This window comes from Hemiscyllium ocellatum, chromosome 5 (assembly GCF_020745735.1).
Source record: "Hemiscyllium ocellatum isolate sHemOce1 chromosome 5, sHemOce1.pat.X.cur, whole genome shotgun sequence".
Lineage (NCBI taxonomy): Eukaryota > Metazoa > Chordata > Chondrichthyes > Orectolobiformes > Hemiscylliidae > Hemiscyllium > Hemiscyllium ocellatum.
Window position 1 is genome coordinate 101,770,636 of NC_083405.1, and position 20,018 is coordinate 101,790,653.

Sequence of the window (20,018 nt, forward strand, 5' to 3'; positions counted from 1 at the left end):
ATTTCCCTCTTAAGTATACTCCTACTTCCTTTGTACTCTTCTAAGGATTCACTCGATTGTGGGCGGCACGGTGGCACAGTGGTTAGCACTGCTGCCTCACAGCGCCTGAAGACCCGGGTTCAATTCCCGACTCAGGCGACTGACTGTGTGGAGTTTGCACGTTCTCCCCGTGTCTGCGTGGGTTTCCTCCGGGTGCTCCGGTTTCCTCCCACGGTCCAAAGATGTGCGGGTCAGGTGAATTGGCCATGCTAAATTGCCCGTAGTGTTAGGTAAGGGGTAATGTAGGGGTATGGGTGGGTTTCGCTTCGGCGGGTCGGTGTGGACTTGTTGGGCCGAAGGGCCTGTTTCCACACTGTAAGTCTAATCTAATCTATCCTGTCTATATCTGACATATGCGTCCTTCATTTTCTTAACCAAACCCTCAATTTCTTTAGTCATCCAGCATTCCCTATACCTACAAGCCTTCCCTTTCACCCTGACAGGAATATACTTTCTCTAGATTCTTGTTATCTCATTTCTGAAGGCTTCCCATTTTCCAGCCATCCCTTTACCTGCGAACATCTGCCTCCAATCAGCTTTCAAAAGTTCTTGCCTAATACCGTCAAAATTGGCCTTTCTCCGATTTAGAACTTCAACTTTTCGATCTGGTCTATTCTTTTCCATCACTATTTTAAAATGAAAAATTGAGAGAATCTAAAATAAAATGAGAACTTCACTATTTTATATACGCGTGTCTGTACGTTTAAATTTTCAGAATTTATTAGATAACTGTGATCCATTACTACTTTCGGCAAAATATTTTCTTTCATGCTGAATCTGATTTATACTGAGTACAAATTGAACATAGAACAATACAGCACAGAACAGGCCCTTCGGCCGAACATTTGTCGTAGCTTAAGGTACCTATCCATGTACCTATCCAATTGCCACCTAAAGGTCATCAATGATTCTGACTCTGCCACTCCCACAGGCAGAGCATTCCATGCCCCCACCACTCTCTGGGTAAAGAACCTACCCCTGACATATCTTCCACCCTTCACCTTAAATTTATGTCCCCTCGTAACACTCTGTTTTACCAGGGGAAAAAGTCTCTATTCTATCTATTCCTCTGATCATCTTTTAAACCTCTATCAAGTCACTCCTCATCCTTCACCGTTCCAATGAGAAAAGGCCTAGCACTCTCAAGTTATCCTCGTATGACCTCTTCTCCATTCCAGGCAACATCCTGGTAAATCTCCTCTGCACCCTCTCCAAAGCTTCCACATCTTTCCTAAAGTGATGCGACCAAAACTGCACACAGTACTCCAAATGTGGCCTTACCAAGGTCCTAATCAGCTGCAACATCACCTCACGACTCTTGAATTCAGTCCCTCTGCTAATGACCATATGCCTTCTTACAAGCTCTATCCACCTGAGTGGCAACTTTCAAAGAGCTATGAACATAGACCCCAAGATCCCTCTGCTCCTCCACCTTACTAAGAACCCTACTGTTAACCCTGTATTCCGCATTCTTATTTGTCCTTCCAAAATGGACAACCTTACACTTGACAGTGTTGAACTCCCATCTGCCACTCCTCAGCCCAGATCTGTATCATATCTAAGTCCCTTTGCAGCCGATAACAACCGCCCTCACTATCCACAACTCCACCAATCTTCGTATCATCTGCAAATTTACTGACCCACCCTTCGACTCCCTCTTCCAAGTCATTAATAAAAATTTCAATCAGCAGAGGACCCCAAACAAGCGGAACTCCACTTGTAACTGGGCTCCAGGCTGAATATTTACCAACTACCACCATTCTCTGACTTCGACTGGTTAGCCAGTTCTCTATACAACTGGACAAACTTCCCACTATCCCCTGCCTCCTGACTTTCTGCATAAGCCTACCATGGGGAACCTTATCAAATGCCTTACTAAAATCCATGTACACTACATTCACTGCTCTACCCTCATCCACATGCTTGGTCACTTCCTCAAAGAATTCAATAAGACTTGTAATGCAAGACCTACCCCTCTCAAATCTGTGCTGGCTGTCCCTAATCAAGCAGTGTCTTTCCAGATACTCATAAATCCTATCCCTCAGTACAGTTTCCATTACTTTGCCTACTATCAAACTAAGACTAACTGGCCTGTAATTCCCGGGGTTATCCCTATTCCCTTTCTTGAACAGGGGCACAACATTCGTCACTCTCCAGTCCCCTGGCACCACCCCCATTGACAGTGAAGATGAAAAGATCATTGCCAACGGTTCAGCAATTTCCTCTCTCGCTTCCCACATAATCCTAGGATATATCCCGTCAGGCCCGGGGGACTTGTCTATCCTCCAGTTTTTCAAAATGCCCAACACATCTTCCTTCCTAACAAGTATCTCCTCTAGCTTAACAGTCCGTTTCATACTCTCTTCAACAATACGGTCCCTCTCATTTGTAAATACTGAAGAAAAGTACTCATTCAAGACCTCTCCTATCTCTTCCGACTCAATACACAGTCTCCCACTACTGTCCTTGATCGGACCTACCCTCGTTCTCGTCATTCTCATGTTTCTCACATACGCATAAAAGGTTATGGGGTTATCCCCATAATGACTAGGATGAGCTAGTCTTTTCCTCATTCAATCCACACGCTTTCTGTTGCTAGAATTAAGGATGTTTGTCTGACTCCAGTGTAGACAAAAACCTATAGTTGGTTATATAACTCCAGGAAAATGTCCAAAATATCAGCTGGAAATTTATCTCTATTCCTAGGCAAACCCACTGAGAATTGCATATTACCATGGAGTTACATTTATCTACAATAAATAACATAGTTATTGCAGCAAGCTTCTTATTCAAGGCAGTTATTTTGAGTAGACAGCATAAACGTAATACAAAAATTTAATGGCATAATTACCGTCACCTCGGAGAATCTTTCTGTTGTAGTCCTGTATGGTTTAGAGTTTGTTTTCCCAGAAATCAGACTTCAAGATGATTGGTGAGGGAAGACTCTCCAGTAAGCACGAGGCAGCGCCGATACAGTCATCGATGTAACGGAGGAAAAGGTGAGGGGTGGTGCCAGTATAGCTGCGGAAGGTGGACTATTCCACATATCCTATGAAGAGGCAGGCTTAGCTGTGGCCCATGCGGGTGCCCATGGCTACTCCTTTGGTTTGGAGGAAGTGGGAGGATTGGAAAGAGAAGTTGTTCAGAGTGAGGACCAGTTCAGTCAGTCGAAGGAGGGTGTCAGTGGAAGGGTACTAGTTGGTACGCCGGGAAAGGAAGAAGCGGAGGGCTTTGAGTCCTTCGTGATGGGGGATGGAGGTGTGCACGTCACGAGGGACTCAAAGCCCTCCATTTCTTCCTTTCCCACCATACCAACCAGTAGCTTTCCACTGACACCCTCCTTCGCCTGACTGAACTGGTCCTCACTCTGAACAACTTCTCTTTCCAATCCTCCCACTCCCTCTAAACCAAAGGAGTAGCCATGGGCACTCGCATGGGCCACAGCTATGCCTGCCTCTTCATAGGATATGTGGAACAGTCCATCTTCCACAGCTATACTGGCACCACCCCCCACCTTTTCCTCCGCTACATCGATGACTGTATTGGCGCTGCCTCCTGCTCCCACGAGGACGTTGAACAGTTCGTCCACTTTACTCTCACCTTCCACCCGACCTCAAATTTACTTGGCCCGTCTCAGACTCTTCCCTCCCCTTCCTAGACCTCTCCATTTCTATCTCAGGCGACCGAATCAACACGGATATTTATTATAAACCGACCGACTCCCACAGCTACCTAGACTACACCTCCTCCCACCCTGCCCCCTGTAAAAACGCCATCCCACATTCCCAATTCCTTTGTCTCCGCCGCATCTGCTCCCAGGAGGACCAGTTCCAACATTGAACAATCCAGATGGCCTCTTTCTTCAAAGACCACAATTTTCCCCCTGGACATGGTTGACGATGCTCTCCACCATACCTCCTCCACTTCCTACTCCTCCACCCTTGAGCCCTGCCCCTCCAATCGCCACCAGGACAGAACCCCACTGGTCCTCACCTACCACCCCACCAACCTCCATATACATCGTATCATCTGTCGTCATTTCCACCACCTCCAAACGGACCCCACCACCAGGGATATATTTCCCTCCCCTCCCCTATCAGCGTTCCGAAAAGACCACTCCCTCCGTGACTCCCTCGTCAGGTCCACACCCCCCACCAACCCAACCTCCACTCCCGGTACCTTCCCCTGCAACCGCAAGAAATGCAAAACTTGCGCCCACACCTCCCCCCTTACTTCCCTCCAAGGCCCCAAGGGATCCTTCCATATCCCCACAAATTCACCTGCACCTCCACACACACCATTGACTGCATGCGCTGCACCCGATGTGGCCTCCTCTATTTGGGGAGACAGGCCGCCTACTTGCAGAACGTTTCAGAGAACACCTGTGGGACACCCGGCCCAACCAAACCAACCGCCCTGTGGCTCAACACTTCAACTCCCCCTCCCACTCCACCAAAGACATGCAGGTCCTTGGACTCCTCCATCGCCAGACCATGGCAACATGACGGCTGGAGGAAGAGCCACCTAGGAATCCTCCAACCACAAGGGATGAACTCGGATTTCTCCAGTTTCCTCATTTCTCCCCCCCCCCCCCCCCCCACCTTGTCTCAGTCCCAACCATCGAACTCCGCATCGCCTTCCTAACCTGCAATCTTCTTCCTGACCTCTCCGCCCCCACCTCCACTCTGGCCTATCACCCTCACCTTAACCTCCTTCCACCTATCGGAATTCCAACACCCCTCCCCCAAGTCCCTCCTCCCTACCTTTTATCTTAGCCTGCTTGGCACACTTTCCTCATTCCTGAAAGAGGGCTTATGCCCGAAATGTCGATTCTCCTACTCCTTGGATGCTGCCTGACCTGCTGCGCTTTTTCAGCAACACATTTTTAGCTCTAATCTATTTATTACGCAAGGATCTTAAGGAACTGCAGAATTTACAGCCCAGAAGATTATTTAGCCAACTGTATCTGTGCCAATAAAGAACTTGAGCTGGAGTTGCTAAATTGTAGTCATGTTTCCCTGCCTTCTACTTAAGTCTGATAATGATTCTTCTTTTCCAGAAGCAGAAGATGAATGTATCATTGAGAGTCACGACTGCACGTTTGTTTCTAATAACAAAATAAAGCCTTCCCAAAATACAGAAACACTGGGTAAGCAAGAAGATTTTAAAATTACCATATGATTTGAATGCAATTTGTGGCAGAGTGCTAGAGTTAAGTGAATGAAGGGGAGGAAGAAAAGTGATGTTCTTTTTGTTTTTCGTAAACTCTTTCCTTCAGCCTCAGGAATTGGTTCTTACTTTACTGTAGAGGAGGAAGCTGGTTATTAGGTGAGTATATAATTGTCAAAAATTGAAATATGAAAACACAACTAAAGTTTCATAAATTATTTCTGAGCCCATATTAAGGATGGAAAGGCATTTGACAGAAGGATGTGTATACTTTGGAGAGGGTACAAAAAATGTTTACCAAAATGTTGCCTGGTTTGGGATAGTTTAGTTATAGACTGGCTTTGTTTTCACTGGAATGCAGAAGGTTGAGGTGGTGACCCCTTATAAATTTATAAGATTGTGAATAGCTTGGATAGAGTGGAAAGAATGAAGCTTTTTCCTAAGGTGGAGGGGTCAATTACCAGGGCACACAGGTTCAAGGTGCAAGGGGGGAGGGAATTTTAAAAGAGATGTGCAAGGGGATGTTTTTCACAGAGTGGTGAGTGCCTGGAACGTGTTGCCGGAGGATGTGGTGGAAGCAGACACAATAATAACATTCAGGAAACTCCTGGATGAATATGTAAGTAGGAAGAGAGTAGAGGATCCTGTAAGTGAAGACAGTTTTAGCATGGAAGGGCAAAATATGTTGGCTCAAGCTTGAAGGACTGAAGAGCCTGTTTCTGTGCTATATTATTCTTCTTCTCTGTTCTTGAAGGAAAGCCAATGACTGACAGGAGTTGGGATGTCATATTGAGGTTGTACAGGACATTGCTCAAGCCTCTTTAAGGTTACAGTGCGCAGTTCTCGTTGCCCTGTTATGTATTATTAAAGTGGAGAGTGTTCAGAAAAGATTTACCAGTATGGTGCTGGGAATAGAGAGTTTACGTTATAAGGATAGGCTGGGACTTCTTTAACTGAAGCATAAGAGGTTGCAGGGTGACCGTATAGAGGTTTATAGAATCATGAAGAGAATAGACAAGGTGAATAGCAAGGGTCTTTTTCCTAGAGTGGGGCAGTTCAAAATCAGAGGGCATATTTTTAAGGTGAGGGGAGAAAGATTTAAAAAGGACATGAGGGACAATTTTTTAGATTCATGTGCACTTACAGTATTTAAAAGACATTTGGATAAGTTTATGAATAGGAAGGACTTGGAGGGATTTGGACCAAACACAGGCAGGTGTTTGGGAACATGATCGGCATGGACTAGTTGGACCGAAGGGTCTCTTTCCATGCTGTATGATTCTATGACAGCTGCAGTATATGGGAGTTCCTGGGCATCTTTTGGTCCAAAGCAAACACATCTGCAGCAGCAATTGAATTCAAGCATCTTTGACTCAGTTTATGGGCTGGAGACTGAACTACAGACACTGCAACACATTTAAGGAGGGAGAACATTACCTGGATTCTCTGTATCGGGGGTAATCACATCTGTAGTTTGGTCAGTTTTCAGGGAAAGAGTATGACTGCAAGTGAGACAGGTAAAGAAACAGAAATTTCAATCTTTGCAGTTGACCAACAAGTTTGAGATTCTTTTAACTTGTTTAGATGAGAGCAAGGGCTACGTGGTGAATGAGCAAATTGACCATGGTACAGAAATCATTCAAGACAGCGGAGCAAGAGGAGATGTTATGGAAGTAGGGGACAGTACAGTGCAAGGGATGGACACCATTGGTGTTGTTATTAAAGGGATTAAAACAGTGATTATCCATGAAAACTGCTCTTTTTTTAATACAATCTATTTTTCTGTACAATCATTAGCATTGGAAGAATAAGAATTACCATATCTATAATAAAAACAAAATGTTGGAGTTATTCAGAAAGGCAGCCTCTGTGGTGAGAAACAGCGTTAACGTTAAAGCAGAATAAAGAGCATGTGTCAAGATTGCATGACAGTTGCCAGGGTTTGTGGCTGGAAAATGGGACTAGTGTAGTTTGATGTTTGTCATTCAACTTCGGCATGGTGGGCCATAGGGCCTGTTTCTATGCTGTAGGGCTTTATGACTCTCTCTGTTCAGGGCTGGAGAGAAACTTGTAGTGTGAGAGCAAGCATGCAATTCGCTTGATCCATGTTGATACCAATGGCATAGACAGGAAAAAGGAGGTACTGCATTGTGACTGTGAGGAGCTAGGTACGAAATTCAGAAGCAGAGCCACACAGTCATAAACTCCATTATTTAAGCCATGTCCTCCGACGCATCTCATCCAAGTCCCGCACTTCTGCTCTCAAACCCCACAACTCCAACCGTAACAAGGACAGAACCCCTCTGGTCCTCACCTTCCACCCTACCTTCATCCGCTGACATTTCCACCACCTCCAAACGGATCCCACCACCAGGGATATATTTCCCTCCCCACCCCTTTCCGCTTTCCGCAAAGACCGTTCCCTCCGTGACTACCTGGTCAGGTCCACCCTCCCCTCCTGGCAGCTTCCCTTGCCACCGTAGGAATTGCAAAACCTGTGCCCATACCTTCCCCCTCCACCTCCATCCAAGGCCCCAAAGAGCCTTCCACATCCATCAAAGTTTCACTTGCACATCCACTAATATCATTTATTGTACCCATTGCTCCTGATGCAGTCTCCTCTACATTGGGGAGACTGGACGCCTTCCCGCAGAGCGCTTTAGGGAACATCTCCAGGACACGCACCAATCAACCCCACGGCTCCATGGGTCAAACGTTTCAATTTCCCCTCCCACTCTGCCGAGGACACGCAGGTCCTGGGTCTCCTCCACTGCCTCGCACCCAATGCCTGGTGGAATAATGCCTCATCTTCCACCTTGGAACACTTCAACCCCAGGGCATCAATGTAGACTTCACCAGTTGCCTCATTCTCCACCACCACCCCCACCCCAAACGTGCCCCAGTTCCGACTTCCAGCTCAGCACCATCCTCATGACCTGTCCTACCTGCCAATCTTCCTTCCCAGCTATCACCTTCATCCCCACCTCCATCCACCTGTTGTACTCTTGACTACCTGCTCCCCAGCCCCACCCCCTCCCATTTATCTCTCCACCCTAGAGGCTCCCTGCCTCAATCCTGATGAAGGGCTTTTGCCTGAAACGTCGATTTGTTTTTTTTAATCTTGCTCCTTGGATGCTGCCTGACCTGCTGTGCTTTTCCAGCACTATTCTAATCTAGACTCTGATTTCCAGCATCTGCAGTTATTACTTTTGCATCTGGAAAATCAGCCTTAAGATGAATGCAGAGCTCAAAGACTGGTCTGCTAGAAATGGGTTCTGATTCATGATCACTGGCACTGATATTGGGGCACATTTTTTACGAATGCTTATGTTTTATTCTTAGCATATCAGTGCAACAGATAAGGCTGAAGTATTCGTAACACTCTCCGGCCGGAAATGTCAAGTGGATGACCCATTTTGGGCATCATCCCTAGCATCATAGATGCCAGACTTCAGTGAAATTAATTCGCTCCATGTGATATCAAAAAATGGCCGGAGACGCTGGATACTGCAAAGGCTATAGGCCCTTACAATATTCTGGCAAGACTTGTGCTCAGGGAACTTGCCATATCACAAGCTGCTCTGGTACAACTACAGCACTGGCAACTGCCCAGAAATGTGGAAAATGACTCCGGTATATTCTGTTCACAAAAAAGCAGGAAAAATCTAATCTTGCCAATTACTGCCCCAGACTACTCTTGATAATCAGCAAAGTGACGGAAGGTCAACAACAGTGCTATTAAGCAGCACCTGCTCAGCAACAGCCTGCTCGCTGATATACAGTTTGAGTTCCACCAGCGCCTCACAGTTCCTGACCATATTACAGCTAGACAAAATCCTGGACCAAAGAGCTCAATTCCAGAGTTGAGGTGAGAGTGACAGCCCTTGACAACAAGACCACATTCAACAATGTGTGGCTTCTAGGAACCTTAGCAAACCTGGAATCAATGGGAATCGGGGTAAACTTTCCACTTGCTGGAGTCATACCTGGCACATTGGAAGATGGTTGTGATTTTTGGATGTCAGTCATCTCAACTCCAGGACATCTCTGCAGACGTTCCTCAGGATGTTGTCTTCGGTTGCTTCTTCCCACAATCATGAGGTCAGAAATGGAGATGTTGGCCAATGATCAAACAGCGTTCAGCCCCATTCACGGTTCACCTAATACTGAAGTCTATATCCAAATGCAGCAAGACTAGGATAATCCGGTTTGGGCTGACAAGTGGCAAGTAACATTCATGTCACATAAATGCCAGGTAATGACCATGTCCAATAAAAATAAGCTAACCATCACCCCGTAACATGCATTGACATTACCATAACTGAGTCCCATACTGTTAACAACCATTGATATGAAACTCAAATAGACTTGCCATGTAAATACAATGGCTTCATGAATAAGTCGGAGGCTAGGGAAGAAGCAACATCAAGAAGTTTGACACCATTCAGGCAAGGCAGTCCACTGAATTGATACCACACCCTCAAGTGTCCACTCTCTTCACCAGCGATGGTCAGTAGCATCAATATGTATGATCTAAAAGTTGTGCTGCAGAAATTTGCCCAGATCCTTAGACAGCACCTTCCAAACCTACAACCACTACCATCTAGAAAGACAAGAGCAGCAGATACAAGGGAACGCCACTACCTGCAAGTTCCCCTCTAAGCTACTCACCATCCTGACTTAGAGATATATCACTGTTGCTGGATCAAAATGCTGGAGTTCCCTCCCTGACAGCATTGTGGGTCTACCTACAGTGCATGGACTGCAGTGGTTCAAGAAGGCAGCTCACCACAACCTTCTGAAAGGCAACTAGGGACAGGCAATAAGTACTGACCAGTCAGTGAGACCCACGTCCCAGGAGAGAATTGATCTCTATCTGATCAGTGCTGGAGCCAATGTTCTTGCCAGCTGTATAGATAGGGAAGAAGAGAGGGTGTTAAATTGAATTGTGGGGGCAGAGGTAAAATTGGGAGAGATGTGTTAACTCCAAGAGTAGAGTCATAGCCAAAGAGAATGTTTATTAATGCTAGAAATGATGACAGGAAGGGATAGAGAATGTAAATCTAAGAGTTAACTAACATGGCCTGTTTAATTCTAGTTAGGACTAGAATTTAGAAAACAAGTAAAAGAATAAACCTGATGATGCTACATCTAAATGCACATAACATTTGAAACTAAGTGGGTGAACTGACAGCATAATTAGAAATTCATAAATACAATCTGGTACAAGTAGCAGGGTCTCATAGATTGAGAGCTGAATCTTGAACGCAGGACATTTACGAATGATTCTGCAGGATGAAAATTACTACAGCCAAATTTGCAAATGAGACATAAAATAAGTGAGAAAATAAATTGCAATGAAGGATTGAGAAATTTACAAATGGATATAGATAAGTTAGATGAGTAGTCCAAAATTCTGCAGATGACATTTAAAGTGGATTTGTAAATGTATCCATTTGGTCAGAAGAATAGAAAGGCAACTTAACTAAATGGAGAGAAACTTTAGAGTGCTTCAGTGCATTGGCAGCTGGGTGTCCTCATGCATAAATCACAGAAAACCAGTATACAGGTACAGCAGGTAATAAGAAAGGTAAATAGAATTTTGTATTTATTGCTAAAGGAATAGGGAATGTGAAAGTATGCATGTGCTGCCACAACTATATGGGTATTAATGAAACCATACCAGGATTGTTGCATACAATTTTGGTCCCCTTGAGGAGGGATTAGACTAGTTTAGTTTTAGATTAAATTTGATGCCCAACAATGTGGAAACAGCCCCTTCGGCCCAACAAGTCCACACTGGCCATCCAAAGGGTAACCCACTTGCCTCTGACTAATGCACCTAACACTATGGACAATTTAGCATGGCCAATTCACCTGACCCGCACATCTTTGGATTGTGGGAGGAAACCGGAGCACCCGGAGGAAACCCATGCAGACACTAGGAAAATGTGCAAATTCTACACACAGTTGCCCAAGGCTGGAATCAAACCTTGGACTCTGCTGCTGTGAGGCAGCAGTGCTAACTACTGTGCCGCCCCTACATAGTTGCACTGGAGGCAGTTCAGAGAAGGTTCACCAGATTAATTCGAGATGAGGGATTTATCTTTTGAAGCGAGATGGAACAGTTTCGGCCTGTACTCTTTGGAGTTTAGAAGAATGAGAGGAAATCTAATTGAGATATAGAAAATGCTAAAGGGGATTGACAAAGTGGACATATATAGCTGATGTATCCTCGCAAGAGGCAATCTAGAATGAAAGATCAAAGTTTTAGGATGGGAATAGCAGATGAGAAATGGCTTCCAATGGGTTGTGAATTTGTGGAATTCACTACCCCAGTGTGGTGGATGCTCGGACATGGAGTAAACTTAAGGAAGAAGTAGATTTTTAATTATTAATGGATTGAAGCATTATGGAGAGTGGGCAGGAAAATGGAGTTGAGGCCAAGATGAGATCAAATTAAATGGCAGAGCAGGCTCAAGGGGGTGAATTGCCTAATCCTGTTCCTAGTTCTTGCTTAAAAGAATGGAAGGCAGGTCAGAAAATCGATTTCTGATGAAGGGCTTAGAAACGTCAATTCTGCTGCTCCTCAGATGCTGCCTGACCCTCTGTGCTTTTCCAGCACCCCACACCCGACTGATCTCCAGCATCTGCAGTCCTCACTTTCCACTAGGTCAGAATATTGGACAGAATATAAAACCTGCAAAGAATGACTGACAAAACCTAACAGGAAAAGAGAAGACCAGCCAGATCATAAGAGTTTCTCTAAATACTTCAAGAAGATTTAACAAAGTAAACATTGGCCCTATAGAAGGTGAGACTGAAGAGTTGATGATGCAAAATAAGGAAGTGATGGATGAACTAAACAGGAATATCTTTATGAAGTGACTTGCAATTTTGGTATGTAAATTAAATAATTTTAAGTTTGGATTTCTCAACAGAAGAACTTCTGCAAGAATTCTTTGAATTTTATGGCAATTTTGCTTTCAATCAACTGTCCATCAATATCAGAAAGGTTAGTATATTGCAGACTTTGACTATTTTTTTATTTTCTAATGTGAAGTAGTGATCTAGTTTTGATCATGCATTACATGACTGTTCTCATGAAATCTAAAACAAGATCTCAGTCCATCTTATGCATTATTATTGGGAGTTTCTGTATGAATCATGGGAGCGAGGTAAAATTAGGAATGTTAGGTCAACTCAAAGGTAATGTGTTAGTCAGAACTTAAACTTTACAAATGTTCAGAGATGAATCACTAAACTACCTTTTAAGGAGAGCCCTATTGAAAAATTGAACTTGGGTTATCTTTTGAATGAATTAACTACAAAAGTAAAATTTGTAACCTTAGCTTTATGCATTCTTGGGATGTGGGCTTTATTGGCAACGTCAGCATTTATTGTTCATGCTTTTGAGAAGATGGTATTTTCAGGCAGCCAGCTAGATATGACCAAAGCCACAGACTGCAACTGATGTGTGATTGAGTTTACAGGGCAGATCTCGAAATGAGTAGAGTTAGTCAGTTTTCCCAGTTTCCTTCTGCAGCTGTTTAGAGACCTTGCAATAGCATTTTGCCCTCACATCATTTAATATTGTGCTACTCATTCCAATGATTTATCTTTTGCATCTTGCATTTTAACTTCTTCTTAAACACAAAGTTTTTGGAAATGTTACATTTTAACAATTATTAAGCACAAATTAATGAAATTTTAAAGTTGAACTTGGAAACTTTAAATACACAAATGAAATGTTTGATGTTTTAGGAATAAAATTGAGTAAGAATGAATTATATCAGAATACATAGCCAATCAAACAGTGCTTTGCAAATCATGCATTGAGTGTGAAGAAATCAAATTCAGTGCTTTGTAATAATAACCTTTGACCCACCTGATCAAAACTTTGTCAACATTCTTGGACTATTCCGATCATGTGATGATGTTTGTCGTTATGTTTTTGTGTGTCCTAGCTTTAAAATATCATCCGGGTGCTGCTTTGATTTAAGGGTGGTCCTCAATAATTTACTAGTAGCTGCAAGAAATGGTTGAAAACAGTTAGATTCTGTCAAATGATATTACCCTATTTTAGAATTGGTAACATATGAAGAGCCACTTGTATATAATAAACCAAACAAATTTGTGCTTTAACGTTAAAAACATATGAATGTTAGTGATGACATCCTGCTATTACACACATCTAAAGCAAGTGTTTGCAACTCGAGGGACTTCAATTCTAGTTAAGGACATGAGTCTAAGCTCCAGAATTGCACTGATGCAGGATCCTCGTTTGTTATGACTCCCATCTCCTGCAGCTCTCCACAAAGGCCACCTTGCTGATCTTTGAAGGGCCCTATTCTCTCCCTAGTTACCCTTTTGTCCTAAATGTGTTTGTAAAAACTCTTTGGATTCTCCTTAGTTCTATTTGCCAAAACATTCCTAATGAAGGGCTTATACCCAAAACATTGATTCTCCTGCTCCTCGGATGCTGCCTGACCTGTTGTGCTTTTCCAGCACTACATTCTCGACTCTAGCACAAAGGAAGGTGGTTGTCGTTGTCGGAGGTCAGTGTATGTGTCACTGTCTTGAGTTTTTCGTGCAGAGGAGATGGAGGAATGTTACAGACATTACGGTACTTTTTACCAGTAGGGTTCATTCTGTAATTGAAAAATAGATTGAGATTTTGGCTCAGCAGGATGATTTGAAAATCTTTTGCCCTGGTTCCTTTCCCTGGTGGCTGGCAGGACTCGGTTTAAAAGAATATCTTATTCCTTACGTGCAGTGCAGTAGCATTTATTGGCTGCTCTCAAAGCGGAAACCATCACAGCACACTACATTAGAGACGTACAGAAAGCCAGCATAGACTTGGTGAGTAGATTTATGTTGGCCCCAGGGCTTAATTTCCCTCCCCAGCATGTGTTTATTCCTGAAATCAGACTTAAAAGCTGGGGATTGCTTGTGATCCCAGTTCTAACCGCTGCTAGCATTGCCCGAACAACGCAACTGCCAGCTGTCTGAGGCAGCATTTCATCTGAGCAAAGGAATGAAGCTCTGTCTCCTGTCAATTAATGCTCTTTGGAATGTCAAAAGGCTGTAAGGCTGCTTTGATTGGCATGGGTCTGTTCCTCAACACACATTTTTAAGGTAATAGAATAGGAAATTCCACCATCCAGAAACTTCTGCCCTATTGCTGTGACTCTGTTTCTCAGTGAGTCATAGAATTAACAAAAGGAAACCGTGCTGACTCTCAGGCTGGAGCACAAGTAAAGGCACAGAGGAAAAGTGAATAGCAGTTTCGGGTGGAGTGAAAGGAAACCAAGGCGATGGGAGAGGGGGGATGGAAGCACACTCCTGAAATTCTTTTCCAAGAAATTGTAGATAAGTAGACTTCACTTATACACAGCCATTATTAAATGGCTTATGAGTACTACTTCACCTCCGTTTTAATACCATAAGTCTTACATTGTTGCAGTATATTAATTCACCAGTAACAAATATTTTTAGAAAAGTTGGAATAAAGCTTCTTTTAGTTGGCTGGTATAATGCGAGTTACATTTGTTTTGTAATGTAACTCCGCTGTAGGATTCAACATTGGTGCGATAACGGAGCTGTTATATAGCTTGTAGAATACCAGTTCGATAGATGCTAGAACATCCCATCTGTTAACTTGGGTCTAATTCTGTGAAATATCTACTGAAGAGCCAGTTTTACCATCGAGCAGATAAAGCGGGCAATCATGTGCTCATAGATGTCTAAATATCTTAATATATTCATTTTGCAGTGAAATTGCAAATAAATTCAGCAAATATAGCATTAAATATGCAAAAATGCATATCACAGTGTTAAAATGTATCCCAACCATTTGATTTTCCTGATTTATTATATGAATGGTGATGGGTTTGGAAAAAGGAAAGTGCAGTGAGACCTAGTGTTCTTGTAAAACAGTCCCTGAAAGTAAACATTCAGGTACAGCAAGCAACAAAGAAGCCAAATGTAGGCCTTCATAGTGAGAGGATTTGAGTACAAGAGTGCAGATATTTTGCTGCTATTGTACAGGGCCTTGGTGAGATCATATTTGGAAATATTGCATGCAGTTTTGGTCTCCTTTGTAGATTGAATCACTTGGGGATATATTCACAGGAATTTTTTTTTAAAATGTAGGGGATGTCATAGAAACCTATCAAATTCTAATTAGATTAGTCAAGGTAAGCATAGGAAGGATATTTTCTAACTGCGTGCAGTCTCAGGATACTGGGGGGAGGCTATTTTAGACTAATATGAGGAGAAATGTCATCATGCAGAGACCAGTGAGCCTGGAGAATTCTCTGCTACAGAGAGCCGTGGACGTCAAAGCATTGATGTTTTCAAGAAGCGGGTAGACATAGTTCTTGGGGCTAAGGGTATGGTGAAAAGTGAGAACAGAGTTGCATGATCAACCATAATCTTATTGAGTGGTGGAACGGCCCGCTTCCCTGATTTTCTATGTTGCCATGATTCTTGAATAAGAGTAATTAATACAGTCTAGGATATTTTTGTATTGGTCAGTTGGTGCATTTGATTAATTTAAATATCGGACTTCTGACTTTATGAAGTGAATTTTTATAAATTGATTGCTAATTTGACAGTTATTTTTGAAGTGAAATAGCTTTTTTGGATAAATGTCTCATGAAAAGTAATAAGATATCTTTAGCATCTTTTTAATTCCAAGGAAGGCAGATGCAACCTCTGTGTAATGTTTCATCTGGAGATCAGAAGTGTTTTGAGTTATTCTGCAGTATCATAATTAAATATATATTAAATGAACTGGTGTTTGAACTAAAGTAGAGTGTCATGTGTAGTTTTCATTTAGACTGTAGTATTAACATAAATACAGCCCCTGCTATTCTTAAAAACAGGAACTATATGTGGGTGTTTGTACAAGAATGCGATGTCACATTACTTTAAGGTTGCTATTGCATCATTCCTGAACTATTTGGACTGATCTCTTTGATTATTAGTTCACTTACAGAGTTTAATGAACATGCCAAAAGCCTACATTGTAAAGTTTAAATGAGCTTCGAATTCCAAAGATGCAGATTAGTTGATCTCTGGAAAAACTCAAGTTTGCTTACTCATGGCAAAACAGCTTCATTCATTCTCGGGGATAAGCAGTTTTTTTTTCTGTTCTGAGTCCTATGTTAACAATGGGTGGCTAAAAGGAATCTAAATCTTTTTACATTAACTGCATCAGTATAGGATCTTGTACAAATTCAAGATAGCTAATTTCTTTATTTACACTTGTAGATTTCTGGTAGTTCAGGATTCAGCTGTTTCTTCTCCCATCTGCACTACACTGCTGCAGTACCCGGAACAGAAATAAACTGATAAGATGTATAAAAGAACCAGGCAATGCTACAAATTCCTTGAGTGAATGCTAGGTTTTCTCCCTTTTAGACTTTTTAATATACTGTAGATGCTGTAAATTAATTGTTATTTTTCTTCTTGTAATCATTCCAGGGGAAAGAGCAACATAAACCTGAAGCCTCTCCACTTTACATTCAGAACCCATTTGAACAGGCGCTGAATGTGAGCAAGAATGTCAACCAAACCCAGCTGGAGAAGTTTGTGACTGCAGCAAGAGAGAGCGCGTGGCTATTACAGCAGGAACGGCTAAAACAGCCAGTGTCCAAAACCAAGCCATGGGGACTAGCAACCTTGCTGCATCCTTCCACACAGTCCTCTGGAGGAAGGAGCAAAAAGCAGAGACAACCCGCTAGTGAGAGGATTAGAAGTTTGTTGGATTCACTTAAGACAAACGAACAGACTTCTGGCTTTTTAAATGGTCCAAATAGTAGGAGAAGACACATCTGCACAGTTGCCTGGAGCAGCCCTTTATAAATAAAGTTAACTAATGTCCGTATAAATGTTACTTCACCACCACAAGGACTAAGACTGCAACAATCAAGACTGTACAAATCCAGTTATTTACATGTGCTGCTAGAATTGTTTAATGATGCAGTCAGTTAGCAGTAAGAGTTTATTTGATTTAAATTTTTCAAACTTCAAGTCTGAATCTGTTGCAATGGAAAATAATACATAAACTGGATGATGCTGTAGCTAAGTAGCTAATAATTTGAAGGCAAACATTGAAAGAGTTGGAATCAGCAGATGACCTAAGCAACCATTCCTACGTGCTTTCATCCAGATGAAAGGTACTGGTGTGTCCAGACTGTGTTTGAAAGCTTCTGAATTGAATGTAAATTTATATTAGCAGCAACTACATTTTAAATAAACTACTGGAACATCACGAAATGTTTATAATCTTTTTAAACATCGATTTCTCTGTCTTCATTTCCAATTGGATCCGTGATATTAAAGTAGCTCTTAATTTTACAAATCATAAATTACCTTTCACTTGGACTGAAATGAGTAATCCACTTAATTTATAATTACTTCAGGATATTATAAATGTTTCACTACTTTTCCTCATTAAAATCGAGAAGGAAGAGCTGTGGCAGAAGTAGAACTAATTCATTCAGCTTTGTATAAATTGATCAGTTCAAACACAGCTTAAGGAAGTAGTTCTAGAGTGGAATCATTTGCTGATTTTGCAAAGGCGTCCAGATGAAAATTGAATCAAGTATTGAACATTGGGTTTCCGTGTGGATTGACAAAGTACCTTTGAAGAAAAGCAAAAACCATGATCACTGACCAGATAATTCTGCTCAAATCAATCCATTTAATTACTAAAGAAAGCAAACAACTTATGATGTCATAAAATGCTTTGCAACCATTGCAACCATTCATATGCCATGAAGTTGTTATAATTTAGGAGAGTAATTTGTAATCCAGAGTGAAGAGAACTGAAACATGATTAAAGCTGTCACTTTCACTATTAGACAAAATGCATTCAACATGAAATAATGAAATTCACTTATTAAAAAGGAAAGGCTATAATCCGATTTTAATTGCGACACTAATTCTGGTTTGCTTCTGGCTGTTTGTAGCTACTTCTACCAGACGATCTGCTGTCCTATTATGTCACACTCATTAATCCTGTACTATCCTCTCTTAGCCACTACAATTCTTCTCCAACTACTCTGACATCCATCAACAAACTATACATCTAGGTTGACCCCTCAGCTGTCCTCTACTTTGCACTCTGGAGAAGATCTCTGAGGCTTCACATCTCTGATCAAATGGTGAAATACTGACTATCCTTTTTGGATATCACTTTTTAAAGAGTTATTTTTGCTGTTATATTTTCAAGTGCCTCTTCTGTCTTAGTCTGCATATGGAATTTTCATACATTCTAGCTATCACATTTGAAAAGGTTCAAGGCATATATGCAATTGGATAAATGTAGCATCTTAGAGATTTTCCATTATTACAAGCTTGAGTTTTCATATTAACACATCTTTATCTTCACAAAATTACTCCTGGCTATCACTCTATCCCTCTAGCTTCTTCCTCATATCTGCCACCTTCTGTTATCATCTGTCCTAAACAACCATGGGCTATAGTGAGGTTTTGGGCATAATGGATACAGGACGTCCATTGAGAGCAACTCACTGCATTTTTAATGCATTTAAATTGCAATTGATAGAAGCTAAGTTTCACACCAGGCAGCATATGTTGCCAGAGGGATGATAGTTTTGTTAAATGCCTCAATAATGCCTCACTAATGTCCTAAACAGATTTAGTTACTTGTTAATTTGTCGCTATCGACTCAGTCTTCATTCTGGTTTCTCCTAATTTATTCCTTCTGACTACAATGTCTTTTTGATGTGCATTCAAAATATATATCACTTGATCTACAATATTTAGTAAGGTTTCCTTTGCATCTGCAAAATCAGAAGAAATCTTTTTGTAAAAAGAAATTTATAATTAAGTATCATTTATTGTCATTTTCTGTGCTTGTGACATCCAGTATTTCAGGTTACTAATAATAAGTATGATCTAAATGTTTCTATATTGTATTTTCTCTACTGGAATAGATTGGGTTTCATCAGGAATTCTGCACCTAATAATTAGTAACCATGAAAGTATTCCCAGAATATGTTGAATAACTAGATACTGACAAAATATAAGAAATAATAGACCTCGCACTCCTACAGGCTTAGAAATTGTTTATGCTTTCTGCTTGTATGTTTATTCAATGACACTTGCTGCAATGGAACCTTTCTTATCTACATTCTCATAGTTTAACAGCATCTGGTGAGAGAAAAGCAGTTAACGTTTCGAGTCGAGTGCAACTTATTCAGAACGTTCTGTTCTGAAGAAGTCATAGTGGACTCAAAATATTAATTCTGTTTCTCTCTCCTCCATTTCTCCAGCATTTTCTGTTTTTATTTCAGATTTACAGCATCACAATATTTGCTTTAGTCCCATTGTTTATCATCTGCCAATCTTTACTGAACAGAAACATTGTGAAATGAGTCATTTGGATTTTTGTTCTTTGATTTTATGCCCTTCGTGGAGACAATAGCATAATATTTGTTCACAATTTACTGGTCTTTGTCCCATGCCTACTGTTTGCTGAAGGTTAATTATGTAACTCCAAAGTTACATAACTCATAATTAATTATTATAATTAATGGAGATAGTAGCTAAACTTGCAGTGGAGTGCTCCATGTGAAAAAGAGGCACCTGATCCCTTCCTGCTGTTCTGGACACTTGCCGGACTCTTCCCTTGCTCCTGAATTCCTCCCACCAGCCTCAAATAGCCCTGAAGAAGTCATCAATTCCCAACTAAGGGGCAAGGGCAGGCCAGCCTAGACGTAACCCATCCCACTGTAAAGTTGTTCGCTGTCAGGATGCACAATTGAGTGGTAAGA

General features: G+C 41.8%; 1 protein-coding gene across 1 annotated transcript in view; it reads left to right on the forward strand.

Annotated features, from left to right (window-relative positions):
• mtpap (mitochondrial poly(A) polymerase) overlaps positions 1-17,493 on the forward strand; it is a 48,813-nt gene extending 31,320 nt beyond the window's left edge. The window contains exons 7-9 of the mRNA XM_060825594.1: positions 5,099-5,188; positions 12,150-12,223; positions 16,699-17,493. Of these exons, the coding sequence (XP_060681577.1) occupies positions 5,099-5,188; positions 12,150-12,223; positions 16,699-17,079 (545 nt within the window). The 3' untranslated portion in view covers positions 17,080-17,493. The remainder of the gene's footprint in view (positions 1-5,098; positions 5,189-12,149; positions 12,224-16,698) is intronic.
• The last annotated feature ends 2,525 nt before the right edge of the window (positions 17,494-20,018 follow it).